The sequence below is a fragment of the Chelmon rostratus genome, chromosome 17 (genome assembly GCF_017976325.1).
Source record: "Chelmon rostratus isolate fCheRos1 chromosome 17, fCheRos1.pri, whole genome shotgun sequence".
Classification (NCBI taxonomy): domain Eukaryota; kingdom Metazoa; phylum Chordata; class Actinopteri; order Chaetodontiformes; family Chaetodontidae; genus Chelmon; species Chelmon rostratus.
Window position 1 is genome coordinate 5292327 of NC_055674.1, and position 22215 is coordinate 5314541.

General features: G+C 42.0%; 2 protein-coding genes across 4 annotated transcripts; both read right to left on the reverse strand.

The window, feature by feature from the left end:
* Positions 1-524: 524 nt before the first annotated feature.
* znf652 (zinc finger protein 652) lies at positions 525-17926 on the reverse strand. 3 transcript variants are annotated; one of them, XM_041957942.1, is made up of 6 exons: positions 17805-17926; positions 11780-13326; positions 9479-9626; positions 9052-9167; positions 6653-6797; positions 525-4613 (listed from the first exon to the last, which is right to left on the reverse strand). In XM_041957942.1, exons 2-6 carry the CDS (start codon positions 12815-12817, stop codon positions 3991-3993), a joined length of 2070 nt encoding a protein of 689 aa, XP_041813876.1. In that variant the 5' UTR covers positions 12818-13326; positions 17805-17926; the 3' UTR covers positions 525-3990. The 3 variants fall into 3 exon arrangements, with proteins under 3 accessions (XP_041813876.1, XP_041813875.1, XP_041813877.1); XM_041957941.1 differs by lacking the exon at positions 17805-17926 and adding an exon at positions 17615-17784; XM_041957943.1 differs by lacking the exon at positions 17805-17926 and adding an exon at positions 15611-15857.
* A 789-nt stretch (positions 17927-18715) lies between these two features.
* On the reverse strand, positions 18716-22126 carry phb (prohibitin). Its single transcript, XM_041957200.1, has 7 exons — positions 22060-22126; positions 21395-21488; positions 20618-20779; positions 20180-20322; positions 19956-20072; positions 19767-19862; positions 18716-19624 (listed from the first exon to the last, which is right to left on the reverse strand). The coding sequence occupies exons 2-7, from the start codon at positions 21477-21479 to the stop codon at positions 19412-19414; spliced, it is 816 nt and encodes a 271-aa protein (XP_041813134.1). The 5' UTR covers positions 21480-21488; positions 22060-22126; the 3' UTR covers positions 18716-19411.
* Between the last annotated feature and the right edge of the window lie 89 nt (positions 22127-22215).

A 22215-nucleotide genomic window follows, 5' to 3' on the forward strand; every position in this document is an offset into this window, starting at 1 on the left:
GGTCACTGATGGACAAAGACACTTCCAAGTGAATACAATGGAACCTACTGCATGGCTCTCAGGTCATCTGCAAAAATAAGCATAAAGTCTATTTAAAAAGAATTGCTAAAAGAAATGTTTTTGCACATCACAGGCCACATGGAAAGAATAGGAAGTGGTCACAAAGAAGAGGACCTAAAACTTCCCCAACAAATAAATGCTTTGAAAAGCAAAGAAGTCAGCTGCTGAACCTGCAGCGTCATGTGTAGCCTGTTTAGTCCACAGGCGTCCTGCCAAGAACCCACTGACCCCAAACTAGTAAAGTAACAGTACTCAAGCTAATCGAGTCTGTGTAGTTGCAACGGTCAGCTGGAATTTAAGCTTTTCAGCAAAGATTAGTGTGAAAGTTGAAACTGAACCCACTGGCCTGCTAGCAGGAGCATGTTGTGCACAGTCCTTATTGCTCTACATTTTAGGTGTAATCACCTGTCCTTGTTGAGGTACCCAGTTCACAGCATTTGAAGATAAAAAGAGGCACACAAATATGTGATAATCATGGCTACTTGTTTTTACTTCTCAAAGTTAGCAGTCAGTTAAATGTACATTATCAAAAAAGGCCCAACTTTTTCACTTCTCCCCAATCTCCAGATAACATACAAAAAAAGGACAAACCAGGACATTATAAAGCTGCACATTTTGTACCAGATACAATAATAAAATACGCAATGCTACATTAAGTGGTTAAAAATACAAAGGGGAAAAAGTATATTGATTTTTTTAAAACATCTTTAAAGAACATACAATGTTATTTTTTTCTTAACTAGCCAAGAATTTTAGTAGAAAGTGCATTCTATATAACAAAGAAAGGAGGAGGAGAATCATTCAGCAAACTGAAAGACAGAACAGGACGTGACAAAGAGAAAAGCTCCACAAACAAACAGAACAGAAGAATGTATTTCAGACATAACTCAGAGGGGCTAGTGGAAAGTCGCCAAAGCAGGAGGAGCATCGCTTTCAATTTGAGGGGATGTACATATTGGAGCAAAAGTGTATTTCTTTGAAAAAAATAGGAAATTAAATGTATGCACATACTAAAAGAAATGTCCTTTGTTTGCTATGGTCCCTTCCACACTACCCGCCTCCACCCGGGATTCTCCTCCTTTCCTTGCCTAAAAACATCCACTCAAAGTTATCACCTCCACCCTTTCCCATGCAGCCATAACTGCACTCTGTTCCACAATGCATTGTCAGTCCCTCCCTTCCCTGCGCCTCACCCACGCAGCAGTAAAGTGCAGAGAATACACACAAATGAAAAGGCTTTAAAAAAACAAAACAAAAAAACAAAACAAAGATCCATACTGCAAAATGCTGAAGCACAGCAGTGAACCCGAAGGGGGGCAGGATGATAAGCAAATAATGCAGCGGCATTAAGACCCACAGAAATGGCAGGATAATTGCAGGTCTCAAATAAAAAAAAAAGGGGCATCCTAAACTACAGAGCTTAACCACTTCAGACTAAATTCTGCTTGAGCGGTAGAAAGAGGATCATGTTAAATTGACTGCTATTGTCCATCTCCGGTATCCCCAAATACACATATTGGGGCACACTGTGTAAAAGCAGCTTTTGGTACAAGAGCACTGGGGACAACCAGGCAGACAGACTGGTAGAGACTAATGCATGCACACACACACTGTCTCTCTCTCTCTCTCACACACACACACACACACACAAACACATCTGATAGCCGCCAGACTAGGTGAAGGGCTAACAACCAGGCAATCCAAATTCATGCCAAACACTTTCCAACCATTTACGCACCTTTTAAGCAAATAACATTCACACCATCGGCTATTACATTAATAAATGTAATTTCTTGCGCTGATTTGATCGCATGTATGCTTATTTATACAAGAATTCCAAGTATTAGAAGTTGTATGACCACTGCCTTTTATCCTGACATTTCCTATCATGTGCTAACAACAGTATAGCTACACTGCAGAACCATTCATTAGCTTAAAACTGAGCAAATTATCAGAGAACATTAAAAAAAAAACAAAACAAAACACATGAATGACTCATCAGCCATCATTCTGCGTAGGCAACATTCAACAGGGTTAGACACGCGTTTGCCTGTGTGGACCAAAGTATATCAGTATGATGAAAGTCAAAAGACAAACCTTTACATCACAACAACGCCCCACACCAAACCGTGGAATATAGGCTGAGAGGAATATGCATAATTGCCTGTTAAGAACTGTGATGAAAAAGGTCCCAGGTGTGTGTATACTGTGTGTGTGTGTCAAATGACCTTTAACATGGTGACCCGTATCATTTCGACAGCAGCGAAGGAAGGTGGGGTAAATCCTGATGGGGCCATGTGTGTGGCCCCTCACAGTGGCAGTATTTGACAGTCATCTGTTATCTAAAAGCATCTGTTGACCAACAGTACAGAAAGCTGAGGTTGCACTGATCTCAGTAAGTAAATCAGTGACCATATGGTCTCTTGTGAGTGTGTGTGCTTGAGTCAGTGTGAAGGTGTGTGTGTGTGTGTGTGTGCGCGTGTGTGTGTGTGCCCATGGCATGTCCTGCATAACTTGAGTTTCTTCATCACAAAATATCTGGTCAAACCTCAAATCCATTGTAGAAAAGCCAGGCTGGCATGTTCTTTATGACACAATACATCGTTATTTTGTAATATTACACTTCTGAAAATCAAATGGAAAATCAAAATTAAGAAATATTTTATGTACTGGAATGGAAAGCACCATTTAACCATGATATGAATCTAGACCATGTTTAGATTCACCTAACCATTGACTAAACCTTTTTTCAAAAGTCCAAAAATTCCTCCCTGCCTTCTTACTGTAACCTATGGCACTGCGTCTTTCACTACTGCTGTTGTCCTACTGACAGAATGCCTTAGGACAAAGAAAGGCTCAGTTCAAACCAGTTACAACATTCAATTAACATTTCTGTGGGGGCTGAGGCTCTGCAGTTCAACAAGGAGGACAGGCTAAGTATTGCTATGGGGAGGACCTGCACAGACAGCAAAAGTCCTGACCAATGTGCAACCGCAAGTCAACTTGACATAAAGAGGAAAATACAATGACACTGATCTTTGATAAGCCATGAAGCCCAGGTAATACATATGTTGACTTCCATCAGCAGCTTTTGATGAAAAGGAGATACTTTACACCCATCGATGTACAGACAGAGAACGTACACGGAGATCATTTTTGTGTAGATTTCCTAAGAAAATGTTCAAGAAAAAAGTTCTAGAGGTTGTAAAATCTTTGTCAGTTGACCAGGGTATTTAAGCAGGGGTCTTACAACCCAGATTCCAAAAAAAATTGGGACACTGTGTAAAACATAACCATAAAAACAGAATGCGATCATTCGCAAACACACTACGTTTACAGACCATGGTTTTACAAAATGTTCCCGAGGCCATGTAGTAAAATCCTTTATCCAATCATGTGTTCACAACTGAACGACTGAGCCTTTCGAGGATGCTCCTTTCATACCCAGTCATGACACCGTCACCTGTTTACCTGTGGAATGTTCCAAACAGGTGTTTCTGGAGCAATTCTCAGCTTTCACAGTCTTTTGTCGCTCTTGTCCTACTTGTTTGAAACATGCTGCTGCATCAAACTCAGAATAAGTATATATTTATAAAAATCAATGAATTAAATATTTTGTCTTTGTACTGTTTGCAATTGAGCATATGTCAAAAAAGGATTAGCAAATCATCACATTCTGATTTATTCATGTTTTAAACAGCATCTCAACTTCTTTGGAATCAGGGTTGTACTTACATCATGTACACTGAGGGTGATCAGTCTAAATCACATACACAGGTGTGTTCGCTTAGCTTGATTTATTTAAATCTGTCTGAGAGGAGCAGAGCACCCTTACATCAGGGGCCTACCAACTGAGAGACTGAGGCAGGACTATAAGAGGAGGAGGAACAAGGCGCGGTTTGGTGTGGGCCTGCAGAGCTGGAGCACAGTTCAGTGGTGCTGTGGGGCTCCGGGTCCCTTGTCAGGGGGAGCCATGTGGTGCAGGTAGCTGCTGTCTTCATGCCCACAGTGGTTTAAGGGCTCACTCTTGAAAAGAGCCGGGGGTGGGGGCAAGTGGGAGACTGGGGGCACAGCCAGGTGGTGATGGGGGTGAGGTGGGGCGTGCTGGGGTGCATTTGAGAGGTGTTGCTGGGTTGTCTGAGGGTGGGGGTGATGGTGAGAGGGGGTTGAGTGGAGCTGCACGTGGGAGAACGTGTGTCCCACAGGGCCTCGTGGAGGCATGGACCCTCCTGTCGGGCTGAGGCCCAGGGGTGCTGAGGTGGTAGCCGGGGTGGCAGCTGAGGGACCGGGACCAGACGTGGAGGAAGAAGAGGAGAAGGTGTTGGCAAAGATTCGGACAGGCACAGGCGGGCCGCTGGTCTGCAGAACCACTGGGCTGGTGACCCGGAAACACTTCTCTTTGTGTGCTTTGAGCATGTTGGAGAATCTGAAGCGCTGGCCGCACACCTCGCAGGGATAGGGCTTCTCCCCAGTGTGGGTTCGGCGGTGGCGCTTCATGTTGGGCCGGCTGGTGAAGCTCTTCCCACAGATCTCACAAATGAAAGGCTTCTCTCCTGCACAGATTCAGGAAATAAAGACTGATGTGTGAGGAACAAAGAGACTTTATTAATTAACAAAAAGGTTGCAGCTACGCAGAGAAAACATGATTCATCAGTCAAATTCTTTGATGTCAAATGTGATGGTTACGAAATTTAAAGTAATCAATCGATTAAAGCTCTCTGAATGTCAAAGTTAACTTTTTTCCCCTTTAATAATTTCTCGGCAACAGTTTTCTTTTAAAAATGCTAATAAGTTGCCATCTTGAATTGAGGGTCTTTGCTGTCAACCCACCCACTCCACAGGAAGCTATTACAATTCACACTTTGAGGAGAGGAGATGTGAAAGTGAACAACAGCAGCTCCGTTGGAATGCCGCTCTCATTAACCTCCCTCCATGGAGCCACTGACTGTGCCTGCTGCCACCCACACAGCCATCTAACAGGCTGCTGAAGGGCTCTGCAAATGCCTTATTCTGCCATATTATGTGTGAAGCTCCTCCAAACCAACTGGATATCAAAAGGTGACAGCTAATGTGCTTGTTGTACATAACTGTTTCATGACACTCACAAGAAATCATAAAGAATCTGTGTGCAGTGAACCAAACTTTGGAGTTTAACATGTGTGCTGCCTATTACAGGGCACGACTGGGTGTGTCTCCTCCTGCAGGAGGCTAAATTGGTTGCTAGCGGCAGGGAGAGGAGAGGGTAGCGTAATTACACATCACAAATAGAACCGTGAGGGCCAACAGAGAGCGGTGTGTCCACCCACGACAGGCACGGCTGGAAAAAAACAGTGAAGGACGTACAGGCTGCGCTGTTCAGTTTGGTCTTGGAAATAGCAATGCAGCAGGGACAGAAAATCAGAGGGGTGTAGTACAGCATGTGTCTGGGTAGTCATTATAAGCCACAATATATGCAAGGCTCTTCTTTGATGCAGAATGTCCCTCTCATTACAAAAACTGGGCGAAGTCTCCCTGCTTACCACTATAATGTTCATCTTGGAAACATCCCATGTCTTTCCAATTTTAGGGAGTGCATGGTGACTAGCTGGCTGACTGAGCCCTGGAACGTTGTCATTTTGCAAAGTTTCATCTCAAAACATTTCAAAATCTGTATTTAGATTTGCAACAGGGAGAATAAAAACATAACATCTGATAAGAACTTCAAAAAAAATGCACAGCTTTTGGGCACTTGTTGTATTCTTCTTCACATGTAACTAAAGAACTGTGAAGATCAAGAAGAGTAAACTGATAGAAGATTTTTTAAAATCTGAAACATTTTGCATGCAATGCCACAACCACTGAGTCATCTTTTTGTGCTGTGTAATTTACTGTTACACAACCGTGTGATATTGTGCGACTGTAGATGGTGGAGAGGAAATGTGCAGAGGTGTAAGAGTAGACTGATGCCAGAAAGGCGAGACGCCTGTCCCCAACATAGCAAGGCTCAGCTGAGTGCTGTCTAGTTATTTTTCTGTTTTAGCCAGTAGAGAACTCAAACACTTTGTGAACCGTTTTTCTTTAAAAAAATGTTCTTAGATCCTCGTTTTCTGTTATCCTGCTTTTAGCTACATAAATTTGAACATCAGTAAAATTACAGGAAATTCCATTTCCAGGTCGTTGTATCTAAACTAGTGATGGCCAGGGCTAACTTGTAATCTGAATGAATCTTGTATACAAGTTGTGTCAGTCTTGAGGCTTGTGTTTGACCCTGACACTCCACCCTGACATTCATGAGCCATTGTAAGATACAATCTCTGGAACAGGAACGTCTTAGTGGGCAGGAACAACAGCCCGGGAACTAAATTTAAACCTAGTTGTTAGTAGGTCGTCCAGTCGCTGCATGGGTCCCAGTTTCTGATGCCAGAAAGGGCTTTAAAACTAGGAGTAGGTTCCTACAGTCAAAGAGCGGATTATGTTCCTCACTTCCCACAAAGGTTTCTGAAGTTTCTGGGGTCAAATAGGGCCATAACAACAGACCCTATCAATGCCGACATAACTGATCTGGTCACAAGACAGTGGGTGCACTTAAGAGAGCCAAGCAGCCATTTCTCACCTGTGTGTGTTTTCATGTGCTCATCAAAATACTGTTTCATGTTGAAGTCTTTGCCGCACCATTGGCACATGAACTGCTTGTGTCCGATGTGAATGCTCATGTGGGAGCGCAGCTGGTACTTGTATTGGAACCGCTCGTCACAGTTCTGCAGTTCAACAGAGACAACAGAGGCATTCAGATAACGTGCACACACCAGGTCAGTACACAGGCATGTAAGCACAAAAACACTCACACAGATGTGCAAACACACACAAAAACTGTGAATCATTCACATACTCCTTTCTATACATGCTAACTTGCTTTCCTTTGGCAAGTTTAAAAACAATCATGATGGGACGTAGACAGACAGATATTTGTATTCCTGCTCCTTTTGAGCCTAAGACGTTATATAATTGCAAGTTACGTGATCATTTACAGAAACACTGCTGTCATGTAATGTCTGCACATGGAAAGCTGTAACTTTTTTCATGCACACAAGAAACCAGGCAACAAGATTGCTCTTAATCCTTTAAGCTGATAAAGGAAGAAGGTTTCTCATTTATATGAACATGAAACTAGCGAGCCAACAATAAACCATTTTTTGGGTGCATGTAACCACACTGCATGTTTGCCTTATGAGGCTTTCTTGGTCAGGTATTTTCCTATAATGACATATTTAGAATTTCAGTGGCTCCACCTGGTTAAATAAATATCTTTGGGGAAAAATCTAGCAGTTTCCATATGGCGCTACAGAGTAAGACCACTGAGGAGAAAGACCTAGATGTTACATACATCCTTAATAAGAATAATCACATGTTACAGTGCTGGATGACTTTAATTAGAGCGCTCCACCCAGACACACATGTTCCCTGTGTGCCGTCCAAGTAGGTGGACATTAAAAAGTCTGGGGTAAGAGGGAAGCAACCCATCTGTCAAATTCCTCGGAATCAGTCAGGACAATATGACAATCAACTGTAACTAAGCCTGTGGAGCAGACATAAGTCTGGAAATCCTGACACAAGTGCATCCATAAGAGACCCCAGCCCTAAAACACTGAAAATTTAGTTAGACATACGTCTTGTGTTTTTGTTTATTGGTGAACACTGGTTGTGTGGTTTGCTAATATTTGACATGGTCCCACTGTAGCTTCTCTGCATAGCCCCCCCTCCCCGACATCAACTGGATATAACTGACTATTTTGAGTTGCTCACAAACCACATGGCACAGATGCTCCCCTGCTCGAACTAATGAGTGAAAACTACCTTGAGGCTGCTTTTGAGGCGCACAAGGGCAAATTCATCAAAACTGTAACCTTCAGTCATTCCGCTCAAAACAGCCAAGCACTCTTTCAGGACTGAATTCAGCACAAAATAAACACATTACAAAGGAAAAGCCAGAAAGATGATGACATTTACAGAAGGTATGCATGTCGACAAACAATATAAAATGCACACTGTTTCTCCACTATGTCAACATTATGTTAGTTCTGACATATTTGTAAGATGATGTTTTAAGCAGGCAAGAAAATTAAACCATGGCTGCAAGGAAGAAAACTCATCATTCAACTGTGGAATTTAAGACGCTTAGAAAATTACATCTTGTTGGGAACCGTCACGGTGAGAAGACCCTGTCTAATGTCTTCTATGTTGGCCTAGCCGTTCACATAACAACACACGAAAGCAGACCAGTCAAACAAGCTCTGTGTGTCTCTAAAATTCCTCTTTAGCCTGTCTCTGCGTGTGGCAGACTGAACACAAACATGGCCATGGTCACACTGAAGGAAAATGTACATACAGCACAACAAAACTCCCAAATACTGTTTTAGCTGTTTTGCGTTAAAAGTTTTTTAGTCCCAGGTGAGGCAATCCTGTTGACCTGGTGGCTTTACTCTCAACAAATACAATCAATCAATGTCAAGCTTTATTCATAACGATGATATTCCAAGTCTAAATCACCATTCAAATGCTGTGCAGCATTTTCTTTTGCATGTCATAATTCTGGTTAAACGCTATGTTTCCACTCAGTTGCAGATGAAGTTTAGGCTACGATATTTTTAGTTTGATTCAATTTATTGAATGTCAAACCTCTTCTGCTGCACCGTGCTGTTCAGATTGTGCAGCAATACAAAACAAACAACCCCACTGTTGTAGCATAATGTTGCTATAAGCCAAAGGGCATGATTATTATTTCATCATTGTTAATTTAATGATGAATCACATGAGGATGACTGTCGAGCTTTGATTTATTTTATCTTTAAGTGTGCTGTCTTAAAATATGATGACAGTCAGCTTTATTCAAAGCATCATTTAAAAATCCTCAACAGAAAACTCGAATGTAAAAAATGACATTGGGCACTGCCGTAGGATTTATCAGTGTACAGGATATGATGCCTGAACGGGGACACAGCGTGTGACTCTTACCTCACAACGGAAGGGCTTCTCTCCAGAATGTTGGAGCGAGTGGACTTTTAAAGACATGCTGCGTTTAAACGACTTCCCACATGTCTCACAGGTAAATGGCATGTCCTTAGTGTGAGCTGGGTTTAGGGGATAAGAAGCATAAAAGAGAGGAAAAACACACTGAGACAACTGCAAACACCTGATCAGGTAATATCAAATATTAAAACAGGATAGCTTTGTGTGAACAAAGAAGACACTACACAACCAGAGATCAAAGACTATATATTTGCTCTATTAACTCTCAACTTCCAAACTGTAGTCAGGAACATGAAATGTAAAATTTAAGACAAGTCTCATTGAACTGAGAGCTGAGTGATGCTCACAACCCCGGTATGAGATATTAGTGGTGCAGCGCAATATGAACTGTGGAAAAAAGGCCCCCACTTACCAACCATGTGCTTTCGGACGTGAGCCATAGTGTAGAACTTCTTCTCACAGATTTCACATGAGAACTTCTTTTCTGCATAGCCGTGCACAATCTTAATGTGCTCATGCAGTGACCACAGCTTCTTAAAAGACTTATTGCAGGAGACACACTAAAGGACACGTACAAGTAGAAAAAAAAACATTAAGATTAAGCTTGTTGTTGCTGATAATATCGTGAGTAACAAAACTAAATGCCCATAAAATGGTTCTCTTTTGACAAACTCGGTTCATTATACTGCAGCTCCCCCTGCTGGGGAAAATCACAATGGGTCTAATTTCCTGAATTCCCTCTGGAGATCTTCTGATGACATTCAATGCACAAAGCAGCTTAGATGCAATTAAGGAAAAATAATTAATTTCATCAATGCCAATTTGGCTTGTTGATGCGATTCCTGATTAAACCATACAAACTTCAACACTAGTGCGAAGTATTCAACCCCACTTGGACACCTCCTACATTTACATAAATTACAAACCAATTGATTCTGCAAGTCTTCATATCCTTTCTAGTCGATATTACGTAAAGTTAAACTACACTTTTAAGTCTGTGTGGATCAATCAGTATCAGCTTTGAACACTGTGTTTTTTTTTTCTAAAATTTTCTTTGCAAAACAGGACAAATTGTCAACTGGATTCTAGTTTAGACCGACTTGGCCACTTTACTTGCCAGCTGTCCTGGCAGTTCTCTTCTAGCCTGCAGGGCTTATAGCAGCCAGGCATACCCACAGCATCACGCTGCCTCAACAAATAAAACACCAAACCGCATTTAAAGCATTTAATATGGTGGCCACTAAGCTTAATTTTGGTCTCATCGTGTCAAAGAGACTTCTGCTTTGTTTTATGTCTCTCAAATTCCTTCTGGCAAATGCCAGCCAAGCTATCATGTGAGCTTTTTTTTTCCAACAGTGCCTCTCTTTTCCACCACAAAACTGGTGAAGCACCAGAGAAACAGTTGTGTGTTCACTATCTCCCATCTCAGCCATAAAACCTGGCACTCTGTCGAGCTGCCATAGGTTTGATGGTAGTATAACTAGTGCTTTCTTCAGACAAATAATCTGTTTGAATTCAGCCTATTCAAGACAGGATTTACACAATGCCATAATTTTAAAACCCACTGTTAAAAATAACCTCACTGTACTCTAAGGGGCATTCATTTTTATATCCTATCCTTCATTGCTTCTTTTATGACCTGTTTTGGTATGAATACGTTGTCTTCATAATAAATGCTGATGTAGCACCTGGGCAACAGTTGTGTGTACCCATCCCAGCCACTAACCCTGGAGCTCCATCAGAGCTGCCACAGGTCTGATGGTAGACTAAGTTTGGTGTGCCAGAGCCAAAGAGGGTGAATAATTATGACATCAGTAATTTTATTGCTTTTGCACTAAATTTACATAAATCTGAGCATTGTTTTCTGCTGATTGGTGTAAAAAAAATCCTTGTCACAGCCACTGTAATTCACGGTTATCAATAAAATATCAATATGTTCAAGGGGATGATACAGTGTTATGGACACTGTAGTAAAGTAACACTTTCAACTCCCTTTTCGCTACAGACTTAAGATGCAAATCAAGTTTTACAAAACAGGAGTCCAAATTTAGCTAATCAAAACAGCCATATGCCCCTTGGGTATCAATAGGCTCAATCCCCTTACTCAGTTTTAGAGAAGTAAAACCATATTGAACCCACATATGATAACATCAAAGACAGCAGATGACAATATATTCTTTCAACTTTTTTTCTAAGGTCTGTGTGAAAAATGCTCCACACTTCTTTCAATCTATTAAAATAATTATATTATAGGTTTTATATATCGCCAATAATTCAGAACTGGACACAAAGAACATTAATAATATTATTAGGTAGTATTTTAAACTTAGTGCGTTCACAAATTGCTTTGGCTGGAAAAACACAAAATAAAAACGAAGCAACTAACCTGTTACTTTACCTCACCTTTACACCAGAATCTTATTATTGCTAGTGTCTGTAATAAGAATAGGATACAACAGCTATATGTTTCAACTGCTGACTGTACTCAGTGGGCTGAAAGGGCTATGCTTGAACACCAGGTTAATCCATGAAAGAATGAAACATAAATCTAAAAGTAAATTGTTCTATGCAGCTTCTAAAATTATCTAGGCACACAAAGATGTTATCAAATAATGCGGTGAACCCTGGAAATGAACTCGACCATTCAGAATAAAATGTAATTTGCAAGAGCAATTACAGAGATATGATATGAGAGTGGAGAGGTTTGCTTTACCTGGATGTTCTTCTCACAGTCAGTCTGCTGGTGTAAGGCCAGCTCACTCTCCAGGACAAACTTTTTGCCACACTTGTCGCAAATCTGCATTCGCCTGTGTGTGACATTCATGTGCTTCTCCAAGTACCAGCGAGTGTTAAACACTCGGGGGCACTTTTCACACGCCAGCATCTCCTTCTCCTCCGCCTCTGCTTTGCCTCCTGTCGTTGTGGAACCGGCAGACGATGGGGCTGATCTGGCTGACCTGCGCTTGCTCTTTGGAGGCTCCATGTGCTTTCGCCGGCCCCTGGTGGTCATTCCAGCAGTGGTGGTGCTCAGAGCTGTTCTGAGGCTTTTCCTCTGTGGCTGGCTGGGAGCTGCTGTGCTACTAGCGCCCCGACGGGCCCTCTTTGACCTTGTCCTTCGACTCTCAATCTCATCTTCCTCGTCGTCTTCCTCCTCTTCTTCATCGGGGCTGTCTTCCTCCTCCTCCTCTTCCTCATCATCGTCGTCCTCGTCATCGTCGCTGCCAGCTCTCTCAGAGTCATCAGCTGTGGTTCCAGTTTTGTTGTCCCCCTTGGACACATGAAGTGTCTGGTTGTTCAGGTTAACCTCGACAATGATCTGCTCACGCTTGAAGCCCTCCTCCTCCTCCCCGTCCTCCTCATCCTCACCCTCTTCTTCATCATCGTCGTCATCATCTTCAGTGTCGTCAGAGGTTCCGTTGTTGCCAGCCTGGGACCCCTGCGTCCCCACTTCCTGCCCTGCTCCAGCCTCTCTGAAATACTGCTGATGTTGCTGTGGAGTCGCATGTTGAGTGGGCACCTGACCCATGTTCTGATCTCCCATGGATGTCTTGGCTGCCATTTTATTGTCCACTAACACAGAATAAGGCTTACCACCAACCTCCCTCTTATAGAGCTTTCCTGTGAGGTCCAGATCTGGGTTAGGAGAGTGAAAATAAGACTGGGACACTGGTGCCCTGCGTCCTTCCTCCTGTGACATCCCGCCAAGGCTGGGGACGGAAACCTCTTCCTTGAGGCTCTTGCAGGATTTCATGAAGCGGGGAAGGGAATGGAGTTGGTGGGAGCACAAGGCAATGGAAAAGAGTAGCTGCTGTGGTGCCTAGGAAGACTAGCCAACTCTACAAGGAAGGGCAGGGGATGCCACACCAATCCCCCACCCTCCTTCTACTGCAGAGACAGGAAGGAGGGGATGAGGTGACAGATAGTCAACCCGATTCAAAAAGAGCATCCATGCTGTCCAAAGTAGGAAATGCAGTTGGAAAGACATACAATCTGTTCCAAGTTTTGTTCCATATGCTTAAAAATCCGACTGCAAAATCAAAGGCTCAGTGTCTTTGATGCTGAACATTTGAAGCTAAATTCCTCTCGAGTTACTACGCGAGGTGTAGGCAGCTGCCAGATTCAGTTTCTCTGAAGGCCGCCGCCCTGCAGGGTGCCGGTGTCTTCAAACCGCAGAGCAGGTAAAGACGAGCTGAATGCCAGACATGGAACTGCTGTAAGGATTTCTGTGAGCTGCTTGAAGAGCCATTTACAGTGCATTACCTATGAGGTCAGACAGAGAAGAAACAGGGAGAAATATAGTTGAGATTAGAAAGAGTCCTCTTCCGCTGTGTTGTGTCACCAGAGCATCTGAACCGAAACTACAGCCACACTGTCAAGTTTTCAACTGTGAGCGGCACATTTGCCCACAAATGTTTCAGTCTTGTGTGTAGGAGTCGAAACCACAGCCTTCACAAATGAATGTGAGTTCAATTTCAAAAGTCGAGTATTCTAAATATTTCTGGGCCACAACTGACACAACACCTCACTATAAAATACAATGCAGAGATGGTTTGCTTTCTGGAGTGACAAACCATAATATATCTTTTTTATTTAAGTGCACATTTACAGAATGTGCAGAACAGAAACACATGACATGATCAGACAAAACTTTTTACATGAGTCCTTGAGCAGAAAAACCTTGTACCTGTACCAAACACTTGTTGACAGCTCAATATATATTGTAACGGACTATGTAAATATAGATGCAACAATCCGAATTTTGAATCTGACACAATAAATTGCTCCAGTTAAAAACTTCACTCGATCATACATATATTCATATCTTTCCAGTGTAACAGTGCAATTGCAGTTAGTTTAAATGATCTTTGTGATGGCAAAGCACTGATTTAACAAAAGAATGCATATTTTTTTAAGCAACACACACCTCCCATTGACTGTATACTGGAGAGTATAGTGTAACCACAGCTCAGGAGCTTGTATTGCAAATAAAACCACAGGAAACTGTGTTTCAACTTTTCATTGAAGCCTAAGCATTGCACAGTTTAGAACCTACAGTAAGATCGTCATGTTTTTGCAAGTTAAAAGGTGCAAAAGACTTAAAACAAATCAGTCTTATTAATGCTTGCGTTTATGTGGTTTGTATGATCTTCATTTTTGTATACATGTATGCTGGGGCGTCCCTGGCTGACAGTTGCTTGACCTTGGACAACCTCACACCCTATTTGCCATAATGAGTGTGCACAAGGGCGGTTTGCTCACTAGAAAACCTCCAAGAGCAAGAAACAAAAACACATTTCCTTTCTTGGAGACGACAAACATCCTCTCCTCTGTGTCTTCACAAATGTCTTAAGCTTTATTTCTCTGAAGACATGACTCTCTACCTTCTACAAAGAAAACATAAACAGGCCAAGGGGGACTTTCATATTCAAAAACACCTCCGCCCAACACATGAAGACTACTTTGTTCTAGTCTTTAATTCACAGTCATGATTAACATGAAGGGTTCGCGAAAGTGCCAGAAAGAGGAGCAAGAGAGTGTGCAAAGGGGGGTGAATCATAAGTGACATGATGGGTATAGCTCAATGCAATTACAGCAAACACAATAAACCTGATTATTTTGATAAATGCAATCGCAATTATTGATCACAAATATTTGACACCTAAAAAGTGTTGTTTTCATTTGTTGTGTCTTACTTTTTACTATACTAACTTACTAACTTCCAATATTTACAAGGATTTTACTCTAGCATTTAAACTTTGTTCACTGATCATTCAATCTCAGTACTCAGTCTGAACTTAAGTTCTGGTCAAATTGATTCTTAATTAATTGTGATAATCTCTTGGTAAACTGTGAACTGTGATTTTCCTGCTGCTCCTACCACTTCATCTCACTGGACTGTAATAAAAAGCATGGTGGCAGATGTAAATGGTGCTAAATAATGTTTGCTAGGTTTTTCTTTAAGTCAAACATAGAAGAATCTATGTTTTACCAGTTTTACAAGCACAAGTGAAAGCCGTTTAAGTAGAATTTGACTATCCACACACAGACACACCTGTCTTCCTGTGCATGCTGACTCTGATCCTTTCTGAGAATTGGACAGCAGCTCTGAGAGCATTAAGACCACAGGGGGAGGGCAAGCTCTGCACTGACAGAGCAACTCAACTCACATGGCAGTCTTAGACACAAAGCCTAATAGATTATCCTGCGTCTGGATGACAGAGGAATATAAACTGCATGAGAAACCACTACATGAACCTGACTTAACATGTAGGTTGCATGCTTTTTTAAGCACACGCGTCTTTCTACTACTGTATACTATACTGTGTATGGGGCTGAAAGAATATACATTTAACTTTAAGAATGTATTTAACTTGCCATTCACAATTTAAAATGAATCGAAAGTGCTAAACTCAATGCTGAAAACTGTCAAAAAATGCACATGAGCAAATAAACAAACACAGTGTGGTTATGTAACCCATCTTGAGTAAAATCCTTCCACCCGCTTATCATTATCAATGATGAGTCATTTCAGAGTTTCACTCACAGTGAAATAATGCAGTCCTTTGATGTGGGAATCAAGTGGAGCGCAGACGTCTCAATATCACTGGTAATTAGTCGACACAATCACCTTGTCAGATGGGAAGGTCAAACCTATTGGAATGATTATCATTTGTGACTGCCTTTTTCAGTTTGGACAGCTTTCAAGGATGAACTTTGCACCCTGATGCAAAAAATAGAGAAAAAAGTGCATACATGAAAGTCTCTCTGACAGCCCATTTAAGTAATCCAAAGCATTACTAATGCTCAGCAAAATTTGCCCAGAAATCAAAGTTTGTTCAACAATAACCAATTCATAGCCTTCCTCAACGATGCTACAGAGGCATGATGAGAAACCAAAACTAATTTTATATAGGGTAAGCCACAAAGCCAATCACATACTGGATAGATGCTACTGCGGTTTAAGATTTCAGTGACACAGGATGGGAGCTATATTGCAAAGGCACTACACAGTCCTTGAGACAACAACATCAAATCATGCAAATGTTCGCAAGGGCTTGGCTTGTGACAGAAAAGAAGATGAGACCTCTGAAGCAGTCAAAATGCATTACTCTTATTATACAGCAGTGCGTCTCAAATCCATGCTCACTCTCAAGTCTAGACTTTAATGAGCTTTCCCTTTCACAGCTTGTAGAGGACCGTGTGAGGGTTCACATTCCTCACTCCGTCCAAACTCATAAGACCTTAACCAGCTCACTGTGTGGTGCACTGCGGGGGTGCTCCATGCCTCTGTAGGCATTTGGCCCTAAAGCCCATAATCAGGTCATAGAGCCGTACATAGTGTTTTTGGTCGGGTATAAATCATCTGAGGTATCACAGAAAAGTGGGAGAGTATTTTATCAGCCCATGCTGCCCCATACTAAGTTTCTTTCTTCCTCTTATCACTGCACAGAGAGGGACACTGTCAAACCTGACTACAGTCCACTGATATTCACGACTGGGATATCTCTATTCTAAACAGGAAAAGTTAACATGGGAACATTCAACGTGACTCTTTTGTTTAAAATCTGATTTGAAATGATTTAAAAAAAATATACTGATGCATTATAGAAGTACAAACGGAAGGACTGGCTCCAACAAGCTAACCGTTTCTGGCAAACGAGGTTACGAAGTGCAAGACCAACATAGTGTATAATTTTGGGAAGTGATATTATGACGAGATATAATGCAGCAGGTACTTTATGGTCATACGGAGCTACATCTTGATTATGGTTAGCTTTCCAGCTACATAACTTGCAGTAAACGTTGCAGTGTGTATGAAGCATAGAAAGGGTTAAAACAAAAAGGCAACATTGTACACCGAACAGCAGTAACACTGTGCAGGCCTGGCCAACTTAGGCTACTTAGCAAGCTAGCAATACTACATAGGTACTAACCTACATACACATGACAAGCTAACTTGCTACATTAGCTCAAGGTGCAGCCATTACATATTTTAGTGCAGTTGGGGTTACTCAACCTCAAGAACAATCGTATTACCTCACACAAGATATTCCATCTAAAGGCTAGTATTAACTGACGTGCATTAGCCAACAACGGATAGAGGACTTTCACTTTTTTAACCCAAAACCGCCCAGATTGGGGCTAGTTAGCTTAAAGCTAGCACCAACGTCAGATATTTAGCATTAACGTTACACTTAATTTCGATACTGCACTTTGAAAGGGGAACTGTGACACTTATCGGACCCACATGAAGCTAGATAAAAAGGCGATGTCATGCTTTGTTATGAGTGTATCTTTCTTGTCGCGCAGGATGAATAGCGCCGCTTTCCTAACAAAACCCCGACTGCTGTACTGACAAACCCACTCAACTCGACACTGTCACAAAGTCAGTGCTAGCTAAGCTCACGGACAATTCTCACTGCAGCTCCGGCCACCGGCTACCGGCGACCTGCGTGTGCTCTCCCCAGCAGCTGTCATACTTGTCATACGTGTAAGTACATGAAATTAAGTTATATAGCAACGTTTTCTGTTCGGTTTGCTGGCTTACCTCCGTCGAGAGCGACCTCCCTCTTGCGTTCGTGCAATCAGAGTTGCACAGATTCGGGGTTGCACGCGCACTTCTCTCGTTCGCTCCCCCTCTACATTTGCGGATGTGCATTTAGAAAAGGCATTGCCGAAGATCCCTTTGTGCAAAATGTGGGAGATTATATGTTGGTGTGCATGGGCTGCGGAGATACCTGCGCACCGGTGTCTTCAGCCCCGCTACGTGGCCCGGCCAAGCTCTCGCGCGTACCACCGCCGTCCCGCGCTCATCCCAGGCATTCAGGCCGCTGTCTGGTCAGGCGCGCGGCCGGCAGCGTGTCTGGGTCTGGATCGAGAGGGTGGATTCTTTTCGTCTCCCCTCCACATCAGACAGGGCACAGCGCGCGCACACGCGCTGAGCTGAAATCCTTGATTGATGAAATAATAATGAGACCCTGAGGACCGTTTAATCCTCTCGAAGGATAAATCCCAAAAGAGTAATGAATTTATCCTATTTGTGCCATTAGCGCTTACTTTTTGAAATTATGATACCACTCCAATCTTTAAAGTTTGATGTTGGGTTTTTTAACATCAAGCTTTTTGGTCAAGAAACAAGGCGTTCTAGTAAATACATTTGCATATTTCTCATTGTTTTAAGTGGAGACTGGTATAAAGTGACTAAATTCCGTATTTCAGCGATACATTTTCTGAAAAAATCCAAGACAATGCATAGAATAAGGGTTTAAAAATCGATAGATATAAAACGTCTAAAATGCAATAATCTTAATCTCAACCATGCGTTCTTTTGAAATTAATTTCATTAAACTGATATTTCACAATTTCACGTTGCAATTTATCCTAGTTGCATAAGCATTTCTTCCCAAAAAATCACATAACTTTCACTCTATCAGATACCCGTAACAGATAAACTATTTTGTCAGTTTTGAACCATCATAAAGGAGCGTTTATTAAGGAAAAAAATGAACCATGCAGTTGACTGCTCCTCTACTGTATTATTTTTTTCAAAAAGTAATTATGATGCACCCCCCTCTGGGGACTATTATGTTTACACTCAATAGAAAAGAGTACATTCACGTCTGAGGCCTTAAACAACAAGCCTGACCACTTGGAGGTAGAAAGACAATTTTATTGTTACGTTTTGCCATTTATTAAACACGGGGCTTACAATTTCTCCACACAAATGAAGCACACAGCGACAACTGCAAAGAATGACGGATCATCCTCTACTATCTGGCAGGCATATTCCATTTTAATGTTGGTCAAATGAATAAATCATCTCTGGTCAGTTGTCAGTGAATCCAAAGGAGAGCCTTTCATTACAGATTTTAATTTGAATTTAAACAATTTGATGACCACTTCTAGCCTAACAATAACAGAGTAAAGGCATTTATCATTCACATTTTATCATATCTTTTAAAGGAATCACAAGTGATTTTCCCTAGATGTTAAAATCACTCTGCTGCTTTCCACACATGCAGTGCTCTGAATCACAATGTAGCAAAGACAAATCTTTAGAGAATTTACTGCATTGTCAATTCTTTTGAAAAGAACTATATATATATATAGGTACCCTCCACTTCCTCACACATAGGTGGACTTCATAAATGTAGCTATCGCAGACCTCTCACTTTGTCTCCCACCGTACTGCTATCAGCAGAGCACTGTCCAGAGTTGGTTAGAGAAAGAGTGGGAGGAATGTGTGAAGTTGAGAGTCCTTTATTGAATCCTCCAACCACTCCTTCAATGGCCCTTGTAACGGCTGATGACAGCAAGAGCGGGGAAGACACTTGGTGAGATGTTATCACTGGGGCAGCTGGAGCAACGTGCCCTGTCCTGAGGGCAGGTAAGTGACATTGCGTGAGCGGGAGAGCTGGAGAGCGATGTCTTCAGCTGCCTCCAGCTTACGTAGCTCTACCAGACCATCACCAGCTTCCATCAGGGAGTTGGCGATGAGCAAGGCAGCTTGGGAATCTCCCTCTGCTGAAATGATGGCCGCCTGCTTTTGTTGCTCTGCCTATAAAGGGTAAAAAGAAGATTTTGTGAGCTACCGTAACTCACATCCTGCCACCTTTTTCCTCACAGAGATCACATTCAAATGTTCTGAATGCACAAGCAGTTTGGAAAGACATGGATGACCTGTGTGTTCAAAATAATACCTTTTCTACAACAAAACGGGCCCTCTCGGCCTCCTGCTGAGCCACCTGCTTCATCTCAACAGCCTCTGTGAATTCCTTGCCAAAGGTCAAGTGTGTCTGAAAGAACATATTACAGTTGTTTCTCCAGGTTAAAATCTGAGTGAAAATATGATATGGACATTGTTGCAAAATTTTCCAGCAGCTTCATACCAGTGAAACGTCATCCAAGATAAGGCCGAAGGTGGAGGCTCTTTCCGTAAGGTCCTCACTAACCTGCCGAGACACAAGCTCTCTCTGGGTGATGAGTTCACCAGCATCAAACCGAGCCTGTCAAGAGACAAACACACAGTGGTTTATGGGTCAGTTAATCAGCTCATTCATAACAAAAACCTACATTCATTTTTTTGTAATTACTCTTCTTGACTGATACTCACCACTACAGCTTTTAAAACTTCTGTGGTGATGGATGGCAGCACCCTTTCATCATAGTCCTCACCAATACTGGTGAAGATGCGTGGCAGCTGGGTGGTCACCGGCCGGAAGAGGATACGCAATGTGATGTTTACATTCTGCAGATCTGTGGGGGGGAATGATTAAAATGTAATGCTTTCTACACATATTGGCCTTCAAGTGGAAAAAAACATGTTTTTCATAGATTATAACCTCCTATGTACAAAATCAGTGATATATTCTTGGTAATGTTTTCAATATATATATTAACCGTGCTAATTTATTTTTCTCCTTATAAAAAGAAATCTAACATTTCAAAGAGGCTGGGTGTATACTCAGAGAACCCATACAGCCAACTGAGTTTTAAGAGGCACAAAAAATTGAGGACTGCATTACAGCAGGTTAGTAGATAACTGCTGTACCTTTGCTGCCTGTGATGACAGGCACGTTGCGTGGACGGGAACGGCAATCAAAGATGATAGGTTTCTGGACCCAGGGAATGAGGAAGTGGGTCCCTTCACCAACAACAGCATCTTGCACTCCTCTGAACCGGTCAAATATCACAGCCTGGTGCCCTGCATCAACTGTAGGAGGGAGGATAGTTAGTCTCTCTGCTCTCAGCTTGTGTGTACAGCATACCGGTTTTTAACATCACAATTACACAATCAGAATGTTAAAACTACAATAAACACAGTTGGCTCCATTCAAACATCACTAACGAATTATCAAAGTATTTGTCAGTTTTCAGTGTCTCCCAGAAACTTATGTTGTGTTGTTCTGGACTTGGGAGTATTTCAACATTTTAATTTATTTGCAGATATGTTTTCCAAATGCTGCCTGTTTCTTGTCAAAGTGATGAAGATATTTTCTTCATTTACTTTTGCTTGTGTCTACATGTATTTGTTGCAGTACACTGACAGCTCTCTTGAACACTGTGACATTTTAAATTTACTGTCCTATTTTGGAGACGCTGCAGTGAAGTGTGATGACTTGTGCATCTTGAAAACAGCTGTAATACCACAATAATCACTCCGTGAGCCAGTTGGTGGTCTTATTTGACACTTGAGGATTGCTCAGGTTTCTTGACTGTAGTGTCTCTCATCAAGGAATCACTTGTCAGTAAGGTTAAAAAGTAGGCTGGGATGACCACCACTATCCATAAACATGTGCTGTTAGGTATCCAACTGACCAGCACCCACCATTGAAAAGCGCAGAGTTCACAACACCTCCACCAATGGCGAGGGCCAGCCCCAACTTCCCAATAGACTCGAACAGCTTAGCCATGACAGCAATCTATTGGCAGTGAAAGCAAGACAAGAGGTTGATACAATTAGTACACATCACCATTAGTCTTAGGCAATATAAACCATTTAAGTGTTTGTGACGGCACTTGGAAAGCTAGTCTAAATCCCTTACATCCAGTAAGGGGTGGCCTTGACCTGAGAGATGCCAAGGCTGTGGGTGTTAGCTAACTTAGCTCACTAGTTAGCATTAGCTCTTCAGCTATCTGAGACAGCTGGCAAGCAAAGCAGACTAAACCGAACACTGTAATTTAGGGTTTACGACATGTAAAGAACAACAAATACATCATTAGAGATACATTAAAACGACATTAAGGCTTGTGTCAGCTATGTCTAAATGGCACGCCGGGTGGCTGTAACGTTACGCATGTTGTCTCTCCCTGATGGACATGCAAAGTGATCGCTCGTGTTCGCCCGTACTCAACACTTGTAGAATAACGTCATTTATAGATAACAATGAAGAAAACGCATCCAGATTACGGTGAAATTATTGCTACACACACGTTTGACTATACAATTACGTATTTTTAAAGTCATGAAACACACTACATGTCATTACTTACCTCAGTTTTGTTCAGATGTCTATGACCTCCACCGGACACGACGTAGAACACATGAAATATCTGCGCCACAGCGCATGCGCACTACGCATAGAAACGTATCCTGTGATTGGCCAAAAGACGGACCTCTTCTTCTCTGGTATTCAATGTAATGAGCCG

Coding starts and splice junctions, on each gene's coding strand:
- znf652 (XM_041957942.1), bottom strand. CDS start 12,817: ATGAAATCCTGCAAGAGCCTCAAGGAAGAGGTTTCCGTCCCCAGCCTT. Junction 6,798..9,051: donor AGAAGCCCTTCCGTTGTGAG/GTAAGAGTCACA, acceptor GTTGAACTGCAG/AACTGTGACGAGCGGTTCCA. Junction 4,614..6,652: donor GCACATGAAAACACACACAG/GTGAGAAATGGC, acceptor GAATCTGTGCAG/GAGAGAAGCCTTTCATTTGT.
- phb (XM_041957200.1), bottom strand. CDS start 21,479: ATGGCTAAGCTGTTCGAGTCTATTGGGAAGTTGGGGCTGGCCCTCGCC. Junction 20,073..20,179: donor AAGTTTTAAAAGCTGTAGTG/GTGAGTATCAGT, acceptor GTCTCTTGACAG/GCTCGGTTTGATGCTGGTGA. Junction 19,625..19,766: donor CCCGTTTTGTTGTAGAAAAG/GTATTATTTTGA, acceptor TACCCTTTATAG/GCAGAGCAACAAAAGCAGGC.